This window comes from Lethenteron reissneri, chromosome 23 (assembly GCF_015708825.2).
Source record: "Lethenteron reissneri isolate LAM-NWPU_2019-01 chromosome 23, ASM1570882v1, whole genome shotgun sequence".
In the NCBI taxonomy this organism is placed as follows: domain Eukaryota; kingdom Metazoa; phylum Chordata; class Hyperoartia; order Petromyzontiformes; family Petromyzontidae; genus Lethenteron; species Lethenteron reissneri.
Window position 1 is genome coordinate 3,382,887 of NC_083801.1, and position 14,847 is coordinate 3,397,733.

General features: G+C 43.4%; 1 protein-coding gene across 1 annotated transcript; it reads left to right on the forward strand.

Moving 5' to 3' along the window:
- Positions 1 to 1,371: 1,371 nt before the first annotated feature.
- Positions 1,372 to 13,736, forward strand: SLX9 (SLX9 ribosome biogenesis factor). Its single transcript, XM_061556892.1, has 6 exons — positions 1,372 to 1,588; positions 2,547 to 2,667; positions 5,316 to 5,378; positions 6,619 to 6,775; positions 7,929 to 7,988; positions 8,876 to 13,736. The coding sequence occupies exons 1-6, from the start codon at positions 1,496 to 1,498 to the stop codon at positions 9,006 to 9,008; spliced, it is 627 nt and encodes a 208-aa protein (XP_061412876.1). The 5' UTR covers positions 1,372 to 1,495; the 3' UTR covers positions 9,009 to 13,736.
- Positions 13,737 to 14,847: the final 1,111 nt, after the last annotated feature.

Genomic DNA, 14,847 nt, shown 5'->3' on the forward strand with positions numbered 1-14,847 from the left:
CTGATCTCATCTTTGCCTTGCGTGTGTGTGTGTGATAGAATAGGCTCAAACACCTTTTGGTGTGTGTGTCGTTGAATGTCAATGCTGATGACAGCCAACGATATAATCCTAGCAGGAGTCGTATCTAGGTCTTGTGTTCAAAGCCATTGGCCAGTTGTAGAATTGTTTTCCATTAACCGGCTCTAAACTAACAACAGAGTGGATTCATCCTCGGATTACTCCAGAATGAATACAGATTCTGAGATTATGTTGAGCACCCTTAGTCAGTGGTCAAAATTTAACTTTCCTATTCTAGGGGTCAGATCACAACCGTTGACTTCCCAACAAGTGGTGTTTTTTTTTTTAAATCAGGTAAAGCGAGGCCACAGCAGTGCAAATATGGCCATAAAACCAAGACTATGGACCAGATAGAACACCTATGTAGTCGGTGCTTCAACGGAGGAGGATAAATGGAAAAACTACGCGAAATATCTCCCGAAGCCGTCTCCTCGTGGCCAGCAGACCTCAACATTGGCATTTAGCTCGTGAACCATATTGCCATGACGAGCACAAACAGAATTGTGGGGTATCTATGAATGGATTGTAACTAATGACCCGACCGGTACAGTCACTGCCTCCTTCTGGTCTAAACAATTTGCAGCGGTAGCGTCCACTCAACACCCACCGACTGTTGAGAAGTCTTCTATGAATACAACCTAAACATGTAAATAAACCTCATGTATGATAATTGGTTCTTTACCCTTCTATCTGGCAACAAAACTGACACCTTTTTACAAGGAGTCATGTTTGCATAGACCGCAATACCTGCAGTCATAAATACAAACAAAAGACATAACTCTGATAATGTGCACTGTCCTTGAAGTTGATTGGTCAAAAGTACAAAACACATTCCTGCGGAGGGAGTGATAGGGAAACGTTGGGTGCCGGTCAAATGCCAGGGTCAACGGCGGGCGGGTGTAGTTCCGCAAATATGCCCGCGGTGAGGGCGGGAACAAGCCGGCGTGAGTAGGTAAACGTTGGCGTATAGCCCCCACCCTCCCAACACGGTGACCCCTCCCCACCCTCCCCTCCTCCACCCAGCCCCACCCTCCCCCACCCTCCCCTCCCTGCACGACGGACGGAGGGACATAATAATCATACTTCGGTTTTTTTCGGTAAAGTCAAGTAGGTAAAAAATAAATAATAAATATAAATAAAATAATAGAAATAAAATAATAAATCAGAATAATCCCCTGTGGGGTGGTGTAACCAGGAGGTTCCTACCAGGTAAAAATACTCCGATTGATTTGACTGGAGGAGATTAATTTACAAACAAAAAAACCTCTGACCTGGCACCGGAACCACTCCCCCCCCCCCCACTACTATGCGCGTTCCGGGGCCCCACGCGCGCCACGTGTTTCGCGAGGCCGGCGTGCTTCGTGAGTTTCGGAGCTCGTCAAGGGTCCCCCGGCGGTGAACGGCGAGTGGCGGCGGCTGTCGACGCTCGTCTGCGGCGATGGGCAAAGTGAAAAGGGCGCGGCAGAAGTTCCACCGGGCGGCCGGAAAGGATGGCGGTGGTGGCGGCGGCGGCGGTGACGAAGACTTATCGGTACTGCAGTCACGACACGCACCGCCATCGCGCAAGTAACCATGATGTTGCTGCTACTACCACCACCACCATCTCCCCCTTATAGCGTGGGCCTATGTAACAGCCCTTGAGATAATCCACTGCTGGAGGGGGTGGCCCTTCCAGAATCGGAGTCTTTGTTTATGCTGGGGGAATCCGCAGATGCCCTGTAGAGGTGGGTTCAGAACGTTACAGCAACAATCAATGCAGCAACACGATGGGGGAAAGGTAAAAACAATCTAAACAAACATTTATTTTCGTCTTGCCAGGTAAAGCCCACTGAGCTCTATTTTCTTAATTATCAGAAGCGACTTGGCCACATATCATAGCTCAACGAAGTGGCTTATCGCGTGGAAATGTATGTCAACAAAATACATCTTCCCACATCTTGGTCATGTGGGAGTTTTTTGGCCAGACGTAACGAACGCTGCTCCCAGTGCGGGTTCTCGAATCAGAATCTGTACTTACCCTGGAGAATCCGATGACCTATGAAGCTATATTTTCTACGTCCTGAAGGAGGTGGGGGGGAGGGTGGTGTAGACGAAGAAAGTACATTTGTTGATAAATGCGCTCTGAAATCTATCACTGTAGAGTAATCTCTTGTCAATGGTTTAAACATCGGAGCGCGAGACTCGCGAGGTGATCGCGAGTGGCCTAAATTCAACCCATCATCCGTCCAGGGGCGATAAAGTGAATGCATTAACATGCTCCTTTTACGCGACAAACCTTACTAATTGGCTGTGTCGGGTGGTGGCGGGTTTAACGACAACATTTATATTTACGCGATCTAATCCCCCCCCCCAAAAACATATTATGGACAATACAATACTTGAACAGTGTGCGTGTGTGGCTTTAATACATCCGATTAGCACGGTTGGCGACGTACGGTGCGAAAGAAGTTCAATAATAATACAATGCTACTGTGTTCCCGTGTGTTCAGCTGACCCCAGTGTCGGTGCTGGCCCAGATTAGCTCGCTCTTCTCGGCGACTGACGCAGATGATGGCAGCAAGCAGCAAGATACCAAAGATGACAGCAAGAGCGTTGTCTCCAGCAGAACGGGTCCGTGACCGCAGTTGCATTATTGTTCTGTTAGCGATGTTTTCAACGATGTTTGCAAGACCTAAGTTAAGCAAAATGGCATCTTCTCACTTCCCAACTCTTACTTGATATGTTACCAACTTGAATTACGGTAAAGTCCTAATATATGGGTTGATGTCTTACCGTAGCACATTTATGAGTTTTACATTACTGGACCTCTGTTAAAAAGAGCTTAATAGCTCATGGGATTCCTCCAGTATAAATAACATTCTGACATTTAGTGGTGGTCTAGTGACCATATAAATGGGTTTATGGTCACGTGGCTGGCATGCCCTGTTCCACATTCGGTCATTGTGTGACAATTCGTGGGACTTTTGCTCGGGGTTGATTTTCAGTGGCGTGGGAGGAAACCCTTATTCAGTCCAGTATACAGTATATATTATAGAAAGTCCAATACAAGATTGTTAACACGCAAATGAGTTTGGGTCAGTGCTCCACCTTGGTGGTTCTGATCTAGTGATCACAATTGCACATTGCTCTGGTCGGGTCCTGTTCATTTATCAAACAATTGCACACCCCATAAAGTGTTGCTTGTTTTGTTGATCCTCGAGGGATGATGACCTGATTTGACCCCGTGACAAGGAACTACCATATTAAACTTTCAATTGTGAGCTTTACAAGGCCATAATGCCCCGTGGCCACGTGGTGCTAGCTGTGTAGAGATTATATGGTTAATATCAGGCATCATCAGTGCACTGCTGGATGAAGGCCTCCCCACACCGTTGGTCATGGGTGTTGTTTGACCACACGGTATTTCACATCACGAGTGAGTTGCGGTTTGGTAGCGAGGGCGGGATGCCCAGGGCCAGTTCAGATATCATTCTCCACTGATGTTAACAGTGGCTGGAAATTGAATTCGGGCCTGCGAATTAGTGCACCTCCGCTGTACCCAAATAATATATAAAGCATATACCCACAATAGGTATGCAGTGTAAACAATAATTTTGCATCAGATTTTGACACGTAATGCCTACTTAAACAGCAACCGTTGTGTGTTTAAGCCATAGCAAACCATAATCGGGTGACAATCACGTGTCTGTAGGAGTGCTCCTACTTCTAAAGGCACGATGACCTCTGAGTCGAAGTGTAATTTCATTAGCGGGTTGTCATTGCTCGGCATACGTCCAGAGAAACGTGCAATTGGAGTGTCAGGGTCGTCTTCGGTGCTGACTGTGGAACAGCTTTTACTTAGCACTTGCAACTGGGGAGAGGAGTGCAAAGTCATTTTGAAATTGGTGTGAAGACCACCTTGACATCATTGGACAATGCAGTTTTTGTGATTGCTGGCTCGACCCACTGGAGGATTTCCTGTACAGTACATAGGTGTGCTGATAAGTATGTACATTCATAATACAGTTTACTAGATCTCAAAAGTGCAAACATTTGAGCGTTACACCACAATTTTAAAATAATTAGTGAATCAAATTGCATTTCCTGCAACTATTTTATATTGTACCAGCTCGAAAATGAAACAAATATGATCTGACTTTCAGGACATGACCTCGTGTTTTTTGGGTCACATTTTGGTCCATGCAGTATTGATGCAATCTTCCAAGCCAATTCCTTTTTGTTGCATAAATCAGATGTAATCTGTTTCAGAACCAAACAGAGAGTAGACCCATCACATTTATATTTGCACACCTCTGCAGAGTTGTCATGATACATGGTCCACATTTAACTTGCAATATATTAGTCTCACACCATGCACGATACAAATTACCATTGTAGTCCAGATAAAGATAAGACATATAGCTAAACCTGGAGTAAGCTTTCCCATGCTGATGTGTGCCATTGCATGCATATTCATGACAATGTTCTTGCATTGTTGATAGCATGTTATGGTTACTGTTTTTGTATCGCTTAATTGTCATTTTATAGACCTTGATGTTACATTGCTTGGGAAAGCAATGCACCACGTGTAATGTTTCAATGTTGGTATCCTACCTGCCAGTCGTGTGGAGAAATAAGGCAAACTCACTCAGTTAACCTAAAGCATAGCTGTGATCAGTTTAGTATTGTATTTGTGAAATTGCATGGAGAGAGTGGCACTTTTCCGAGATGTTGGCTTCAAGTTAATCTTCACAACTTTGATGGTTTGTTATTTTATGTTTATTAGCGTTTTTAATACGTGGTTGAGCGTATTTGTCACCTTGAAAAGTGTTGTAAAATTGTGACAATATACTTGCGACACTTATGTACGGGAAGACTGTGTGAACACTTTAAATTGAGTTCAGCAGCAGAAATCAGGATGAAGTGAAATGTTGCACAACTTAATCGAATCAATGAATTTTAAGAACCTATTCATAAAATCAGATTTAAATGACATGTCACCGTGGAGATTTCTTATTACTGTATTACTACGGGATTTATATTTCAAACATTTAAAAAATCTATTCAAAGTGTGACTTTGGAGAGTTTTTTGTTAAGTGCTTATAATATATGTCTCATAACATATGTAATTCCGTGTAAGACATTTCAAATTAATCTGGATATATATAAAACGCGCACATGTGTTTTGGGGGGTTTGTGTAATTGTGCATATGATGATTGTATTAAATTACGTAAGCAGTTGACCTTTGTGCTTCGTTATATGATGTCATCTGTTTCAGGTGAAAAGCTTCAGATTTCCAAGAAGGACAAGAGGAAAATGAGACATGATAGATTTTTAGAAAGTAAGATCATGTTGCATTTTTGTTCATTGCTCCTTCAGTCAACGGTGACGGAAAGGAAGGCTTCGTTAAAATTGTGTAACATTATCATAGGGAGGAAATATTCTCTTGATAAGGGAGTTCACGAAGATTGTATTTTGCGATGGTCAGATAGCCTTCATTGAGATGCTCTGTCTCTGGTTGCCCCCTTGCACCTCCGATTATAGCACGATTGGCCACATACGCTGTGAAAGAAGGTTAACATACGCACAACAAAAACACCCACCACTCGCCACTAAGCGGCGGTGACGTCACCAAGGCGCCTGTGCCAGGCCAGGTGCACCTTGAGGCCACGTGAAGTGTCGAAGGCTCGCTGACAGGAGGTCACGGGACAGACCCAGGTGCCATGCATTGGCTGACTGGCAGATGCATCAGCTGTGGCCCCCTACTTTGCCAACTTGCTGGATTTTAGCCACCTGGCGCTCCGCTCGTTGTTGTGAGCATCACTCTGCTGTCTGTTGTTGTTGGAGCGGGGCTGCCTCCAACTGTCCACCAGCGTCCTTCACATGCCTCCTCCACAGAGGCCAATCTTGACACTGCATACATACATACTTGTACACACAGCCATCGTCACTCAACTGCGGCCTACAGTATTTCGAATCTACCAAAAGTGTTTCAAGTTTTTGATGGGTGTATGGGCTTCCAAAAAACACAGCTTATGCCAAAATAGACATGCAGTGAGATGCCTCTCTTAGCTGTGAATTATAGTTATTTTCAAGACCCAGTCATCTGTGAATCAGGTTGTTTGAAATGGCCACAATTGTAACTGGTCAATTCCACTATTGGACCTACTTCCTGTGATCCACTGGTTTTGAAAATTGCTTTTATCCGTAAATGGATATTTTAAATGTATTACATGCGTGTACCTGCTTTTTAAAGAAGCTTAATTTAACCCCATCTTTATATCTTTCTTGTCTGTAATAAGGCTTTGCGGTGCAAGTATTGCAGGTCATTGTACAACTAATATGGTAAATACGTTACTTAAAATTACTTTGGATCACTCAGTTATCATGTAATTGTTATGAATGATAATGGTCATAATTTCACAGTCCACATTTTAGAACGTATATTAATTTCCCAGGTAGCAATAGCTAATTGTCTTACATTGATGCAATTTATGTAGCTGAAGGTTTTTTTTGGTGTCAACCCATTCACATGCTCTCCCATCCCTCCCCTCCCATCCCCTCCCATCGTTTGCATTCAGAAATTGAGGCGATAAAAATTGCCCGGCAGAAGCAGCTTGAGAGGATTAAGCGCAGCAAAACGGCCGTGGTGGGAGACATGCACACACTGGCAAATGCCCTGCCAGAACTTGACCAGCTGAGTGCCACCATTGCACAAAATACAAGCAAATGCACAAGGTATGGTGGTGGGGAATTGGTGATTTGTTAGTATATACTTCACCTTATTTTGCACTTCAGCCATGTTTTGCACATAACCGATCTATGGAAGAGTTGCCTGATATTACAAAAGAAAAAATGGATAAATATAGATGGATGGTGTGGATAAAAATATATATAATACTATTATAGTTGTAAACAATTTTTTTCAAAGAAAGCTTTTTGTTCATATTGTTTGTGAATCATTGTAACAAATGAACAGCTATTTTAAGTAATGTAAATAGTATGGTTTGACGAAAAAAAACAGTGGCATAGTTGTTGCTGCTGCACTGCCCTATGAACTCAGCGACCTATTCCTGTCCACAGCTAACATCTGTGGCACGTGATATCCGAAATGATTCTTCCAATCTCTGCCCCCTCTTCACCAACCCTGATTGTCCAATGTGGGGAAGTATGGTCAAACAGCCCGCACAGCCAACACGGTATAGGGAGGCCTTTATCCTGCTGTGGGCTGCCAAAGGGGCTGTAAATGATATATTTTGTTCGTGTGTTTGTGAGATTTGCCACAATGTACAGTGGTTATTCTTTCAGTTGTAACTAAAAACTGCATAATTTGTACAAATATCAGTGCAGTTTTATTAAAAAGCGATTCAAAAGGTTTTATTAAAAAGTTAATATTTTCAGGATATAATTTTAAATATTTATTTCCACGACTTACAAAAATACAAATTTTAGCATTCCGGTTCAGTGGAACCTGCATTGTCGAACTTGGTGGGGGGGGGGGGGGCGATGGGTGGGGGGAGATTTGGCACCAACTCTCTGCCTGCCCAGCTCCTCTGGTTCTCTGCGCCCGTGAGTCGTCCTCTCTCTGTGGGGGAGTGGACCCTGCGTGGCACGATACAAGTTGAACTTATTTTTGTTCATTATTGGGAGCCACGGTGGCTAGATGTTAACTATCTCGCCTGGTATACAGGCGGTTGTGGGTGCAATCCCTGACCCTGACACCTGTATATTTAGAGTTTGCATGTTCTTCCCGTGGTCGTGTGGATTTTTCTTCAGATTCCTCCGGTTTCCCCTCCAAATTTAGAAACCTGCGTTAGAGTATTTGGCTGATATAAATTTCCGAAGATTCTGATTGTGATAGTAACTCTTAATTTTTTCCTGCCATTGCTAGTGACACACTCCAAAGAAGTAATCCAAGCAAGATAACAAAAAGCAAGCGAAAGAAGATGTTGTAAGTATGCTAACACCACACTGCCTAAGTTAAAGCCTAAACATATAAATAATCCACAGCAGTGGAAATCATTACTCAGTGTAATTCTGCAACGGCACTCAAATTTATTAAAATAAGCTCCCAAACAATACTATCTCCTTTATCTACTATTTGATATGGGAGAAATATGGCCAAGAGGACTCCATAAAATATAGTAGTTTTGAGGGAAAGTCTTAAATACTAGCCTTTTTCCCGTCCAAGGACGGGTGTATTTCAGTCATTCTAAAACTTGCAAGCGAAAAGCAGACCGCGACATGATATTCATTGCATCAATTCGTGTGCAATTTGTAAGGCAGCGGTGACACAGACCTAGTTTAATTTAAAGATTATAATCCCTTGTTCATCATGACATCCTTTTTACTTCTGTCTCAATAGCGTTACGTGACGTGAGGGTTCTGCCTTTGTAGTGAGGATTGTAAGTTGACGCTGAGGAGGGGGGAGGAGGCCCCTCAGCCCCCAATGTGGAGTGACGTCAGCCGCTAATTATTAATGAGGGGGGGGGGGGTCCATGTGGAGGACATCACCTGTTCATGATTATTAATGAGGGGGGCTGGCCGACGTGGAGTGACGTCACGTGCGGGACACACAGACATTCTTGGCTCATTATAGTAGTTAATACTGTAACTGATTCATGCCACTGCAAGCACTATTATTATAAGAATGTTACTTCATGGGTAGATGTCATGTTAGGGGTGGCTATCTTGGGTCAAGTCCGGTTCAAGCGTGCTCGTTAGACTTCCTGTGATTATACAACGGTCACAATTTTCTTTTTGGCCACCAGCAGTTGTGTATCATTGTTTCGAGTCTTGGCGTTTACCTTTCCCTTCTGCTTTTTGTGATTCCACCAGGGAAGATGAACTGTCACGCCATGCCCAGGTGCTGAGTCACCCAGCTTTCAAGGCTGATCCTTTAGCAGCAATTAGTGAACACCTGCGGAACAAGATGAAGCAAGAAGATCTGGAGCACATGCAGCAGTCCTGATGCGTGTGTGAACGCCCGTTACATTTTAACGCAGCTTAACGATTTGCAAACCTCTGCTTCTAAAATAAATCGTACTGGCTGTGGAGTTAATGTAAACGTAGCCGTGGAGGATGGCCCAGTCCATGCTTTGTTTGGCAATGGCTCTACAAATAATGCAGCTGTAGAACTTAATGTCTATTTCAGAAGGTGATTGTATCTTTGGACATCTGTTGTTGTGTACAGCTGAAGTGACAATTGTTATTAAATACTGATACGCAGATGTCAAACGCTCTTGGTTTGTCAAGCTGGAATGTTAACCACTACAACGTTGCTTCCTTCTATTGTGGTGCAACAGCCCATGCTGAAACACTGGAACGTTGCCGCTTCTCTTTGGCAACATAGTTGCACATTACCGAGCCATTATCGTAAATCACAACCCGCCTTATGTCACTACATTGCAGGCCATGAGGCCCGATGCTTTCTCGACTCCCTTACCCTGCCATCTTGCCTGGTTGCATGGCCCAAGGTTGCTCACAAATCCATCGGGGGATTCAAGCAAAGAAGGATAACATTTTGGCCTATGAATAATAAAGGCACTCTAGAGCTGCAACGCAGTGGAAATAGAGTTGCAGACAGGCGAAAAGGAAGGACTCGTGTCTGGACCATAACAGAAGGTCGGTGTAGTTGGATTGTACAGCCAGGAGGAGGTATTTCCCTTTTTATTTCGATTTTACTTCAAATTAAAATTAGTCAAAGTGTTTCATGTTGTCATCTGATGAGACTAAACTTGGAGTAATACTAGATTACGTTTTTATGCCTTCGGTTAACTGGCAACATCAATGTGTTGGAATCAACGTTGCTCATTGCATTGTATGCTACATTTGTTTTATTTTATGAAATGTATTGTACAATCTTGCGCCACTACATAGGAAACGTGTTACTCATGATATAATGTACACGATTGTTAAGGTAATGTATCCAATCCACGCATTACATTTTAATGTGCTTGCATGCTGATGAGGCTCAATCTTTTCGTGATGGCGCATTAGCTGTAATTGGCGAGGCAAGTGCAATTTCCAAGTCGATCAATGGCCCGCCTAGTTTTTCTTTTTTAACTGAAGAGGTCTGCTGCATCTTCCGTTGGGTGGTGGTGGCGGCGCACGCCTGTAATCCCAACACCGGAGGCAAGGGTTGGTGGACCACCTGTTTTATCAGATCCCCCCCCCGTGGGTTTCGAGGTGCCATACCCTGGCTCGCCAGGAGAAGGCGGTACAGCAAATGCCTTGCTGATCTCGTCAAGGAGCATCCACCATCACGTGAACTCCGTTCATCCTCGCAGAACATTTTGGCTCGCCATCGGACAAAGATGGTCACTGCATCGCGCGCTTTCAGATGCGCTGCTGCGGCCGTCTGGAATGCCATTCCGATATTAGGAAGCCAATGGAGCTATGCAGTTCTAAATCTAGATTGAAAGCTCTAATGCATTTTGTGTTTTGTTCTCCCCCCCCCGCACCTCTGATTAGCACGGTTAGCTACGTATGATGTGAAATAGGTTTTTTTTTTGTATGGGATAGAGTGTTGCCCCCTCACATGCGTGAATTATCTCCGGGCGCCCCGGTTTCCTCCCACGCGTAACACATTCGTGCGGAGGGAGCTGGTAGGAACGATGGGTTGCGCGGTCAATGGCCAGGGTCAACGGCGGCATGGTGTATTCCGCAAATATGGCCGACTGAGGGCGGGCACAAGCCGGCGTGAGTAGGTTCAACGTTGAGTTTTATAAGGGCACCACGGGGTGACCAGCCCCTCCCCACCCAGCCCCACCCTCCCACCCTCCACCCAAACCCACCCTCCCCACCCAGCCCCTCCCCACCCAGCCCCACCCTCCCCACCCAGCCCCTCCCTGCACGACGGACGGACACAATAATCCCCTGTGGGCTGGTGTAACCAGGAGGTTCCTACCAGTATAAACACTCGTTAATTGGCCAGAAACATGAATACGTAGAGGACCACAGAGCTCGGACAGATGTTGGTAGCTCCGGGGCAGCGCCGCGTGGTGAATGTGCGTTTCAAGTTCGAAGTGACGTTGGATTTAAAAATGAAGATGTATCGAGTGGGATTTAGAACGGTGCAAAACATTGGCCGCGGATAGCGTTTTCTTCGGCAGATGAGAACGCGGCACGATCCAGGGATAAAGACACGGCGCCCATTTCTGTTGATAAAGCACCAAGCTGTGAAAACAGTGTTCCCATTGCAGCATCATAACAACTTCGCAGTGTCGGAAACAATCGCCTTTAATAATGAGGACACATTTTTGGCATTGTTATTTTCCCCATTTGAAACGACAACTTTCACACCGACTGCAAAGGTGTTCGTGGTTGTTCCTGTACGGCTCTGGCGTGTGCGTTCGGATTGTAGCGCGTTTTGTTCGGCACGAAGTCTGACCTGTAATCACTCTACGTGTTGGGGGCTTCTTAAGGAACTGGAGAAGCTCACATAAGTTGGACATGATGCCGTATTCACGTCGGAAATCTATCCGTCTACTTGCTAGATAGTGGTGAGAGTGTGTCTGCGTTAGGCCGACATTTTGGTATAAACGAGTCGACTGCGAAATCGATTTAAAGAACGCTGCCCATAGTGCTAAAATGATAGCTGCGTTGTTATCAAACACCTGCATCTCGTAAGGAGTCATGCATTTTCACCAGCACTTATCTCATCAAATAATCATCTTCAAAGTTAAAAAAAAGAATTGCGCTTTGTTTTATTTATTGTAGTCATTGTTATTCAACATTTACCCCCCCCCCCCTCCCACCATGTTCACTCATACAGGACCGTAACCCCGTTTTTCCCATTGCGACAAGGTTTCTGCATTCGCGAATTCTCCATTAGCGAGCGTTTTTAACAACGTAACCGTCACGGATAGAAGAGGGTTTACTCTCCTTGACACCGACACCAACAGCGTTTTGCAGACAACCATTTGACATTCTGTAACTCGTATTTGTACAGAATGAGTTGTAAAAATACAGCAACTACAGTAAAGTGATTATGGGATGTCAACATGCACAAAAGTCACTTGCTGTACATCAGAAAGCCAGATTACTGTGTATACACGTGTGACGGTCATTGCGAAATTGCGTGCCCTCTCCCCAATGGCACGTCTCATTCAAAACAAACGGTTAATCTTTGTTATTTATCTTAACTGTTCAGTTTTTGTACTAGTTGTGCAAATACTGGACATCCACGGAAACTGGACTGAAATGGTATGGTGTACTAGGCTACATCTTTACAAGCAGACATTACTTGTAAAAATAAATTATCCTGTGAATGCACAGGAGGAGCTTAACCGTGTTTACAAATTGGCTATCAGGGTCACAGCTGGAGATGAATATCACGACCAGATCCAGGCTGAGCCTGGGGATTGCCAGTAAAGTTTAAACAACATCGATCCTGATGCCCATTAGGGGAACATTACTGTCATATGTACGACTCTGGAGGTAATTCTCTATTGCTCACCTGCAATTGTGATTATGCCATTGCACGCCAGGCCAGATCCTATGATATTTCATTCTGCAAGACAGCGCTGCGTGTTTTATTTTGCCTGGGGAGTTTACAATTGTTGCATTTAAATGTTTTGACGCCTGCGGATAGAGGTCGTTTCCATCAGGAGAATATTCACCATTTCAAATAAATATATTTCTCACAAGTGAATCAAACGTATGCAAAATGTCCGTGTTTTTTATGGGTTTTTTTTCAAGTAAAGCTGGCCAACGACAGGAATTCACGGATCGTTGGATCACAGATCTTTGCTGTAGTCAGCATATAATTTGCTGACCTACTTGACCTATCCGTAGAGATGTTTGTTATCCTGTCTCACGTATGTTTTCCAAGCACTGGATTTCTTGAAAATGGCAAACAAAAAATTCGCATCGCACCACAGCGCAGTGCAGGCCTCTTTTTTTTAAGCGTCTTGCGTTTTGCGTGATTGTTTTCTAAGAATATTTAAAGGACAAATGGCAGCCTTTTCGCACTTAAGTGAGTAAGACTACATTTCTGACTCCCAATGGGCCAAAGTGAAACATTTGCACTGACCTGGAGATGTGAACCCAGATAAAGTGTCACTTTCCTGATATCTTCCATATGCTCACAGTTCTAACGCATTACTTGTGGCACCCAGAAGAAATATTATACTCACCATTGCTGTCTTTTCTCTTTCATATGCTCAAGATCACAGGCTTGCACATTTCCAACTATTATATACTGTTAGAGTTAAATTTCCAGACTGGAAGCTCGAGACAAAACACCCACATTGTTATGGAAGCTGCTCTGCTGAAGTCTGCATAAATCTTTTAGTTACGCCAGGCTGGTGCCAGCTTCTCTAGATTACACACACACTCACTCAAACTCGTCCAATGGAATCAGACGTGGTTCTGGCTGGCGAAGCCGATTTCTCTTTTTCACAGTGCAGAGGCTGTAGTTAATTTATTCACTTGCAGTATCGAAGTCATTCTTCACCATACGAAGATGAATTTCGCTTATTCCAGTATATGCCAGATTTTTTTGCTGAGCCAAGTCTATAAGGTGATTCCACTGTTTGTTATAATTCCATTCCAATACAGTGTTGTGACAAGGACCTGCTTTGAGTTTTCATTTTAAATGTTTGAAGTTATCAGTACTCCATACTACGGGTTTTTTGGGTTAATAATGTAATCACATTCATTTTGACAACATATAGTATATACTTTTGTACCGTATATATTTCGATTTAAAGCTTTCGTGACTGCAGGGATTCATCTTCTTGGTTCTTTCGGTAAAGTCACGTAGAAGGGAAGTAATAAAATAATAAAAATAAAATATATTATATTATTTTATTGTTTTATTTTTTATTATTTTATTACTTCCCTTCTACGTAACTTTACCGAAAGAACCAAGAAGATGTACCTATATACTTTCAGCTTTGACTTTAAATCCGTACTCTGATGACATTCGTAGCAGTATTGCGCAGTTCAATACACAACCCTCATGTGTTCTATTGTTTCATGTTTTGTGTTGCTTCAAGGACCACGTGTTGTTTGGAGTTTTCCCCCTGTTGTTTATAATCTACAGTGTAAAATGAATGACTGGCTGGTGTGTGAGTCGAATGTCGAGTTAGTAGCCAAAGGGAACCATGCAGATTATTCGGGGCCCTTGGTAGAGTTTCAGAATCAGAATATCTATTTATATACTGGAGGGATGTGATGAGCTATGAAGCTCTTTATAACAGATTACAGTAGGGGGGGGGGGGGTCAGAACGTAACAACAATAAATACTACAAAAAGTATTGGAAAGGTAAATATCACTTAAAAAATATGCAAATAAAACGAAACTTTAATGTATCTTACCAGGTATAGCCCACTGAGGTATTAACTTATCAGAAGCGACCTGGCCACAAATAATAGCGCAACAAAGTGGCTTATGTGGTAATTTTCTCTCAGCAAAAACATCTACATGCATATTTTTTTTCGTTTGATGAGCTATTGCCTGCATAACCACGTGCTCTTTCACACGTGATTATGAATTTCACCAAAGTTAGAGAATGAGTTTAGCCTTTGTGTTCTCGTGCCGTCTTACAAAGACATAACTTAAACGAAAAATTGCCAATTTTGAATACGAAATTTACACTTCGTATTACTGTAATATTATAAAGCGCTTGAAACTCATGTTAATGTTTAAGGTTTACGCATTTGTAGCGAAACCTTACGATTTATGTGGTATTTATTGCTGTACATGTGTTGGTCTACATCTTGATTTGAAGCTTTCGTGACTGCAGGAATCCATACTCGTTGGTTCTTTCGGTAAAGTCACGTAGGTAGAAAATTAATAGACC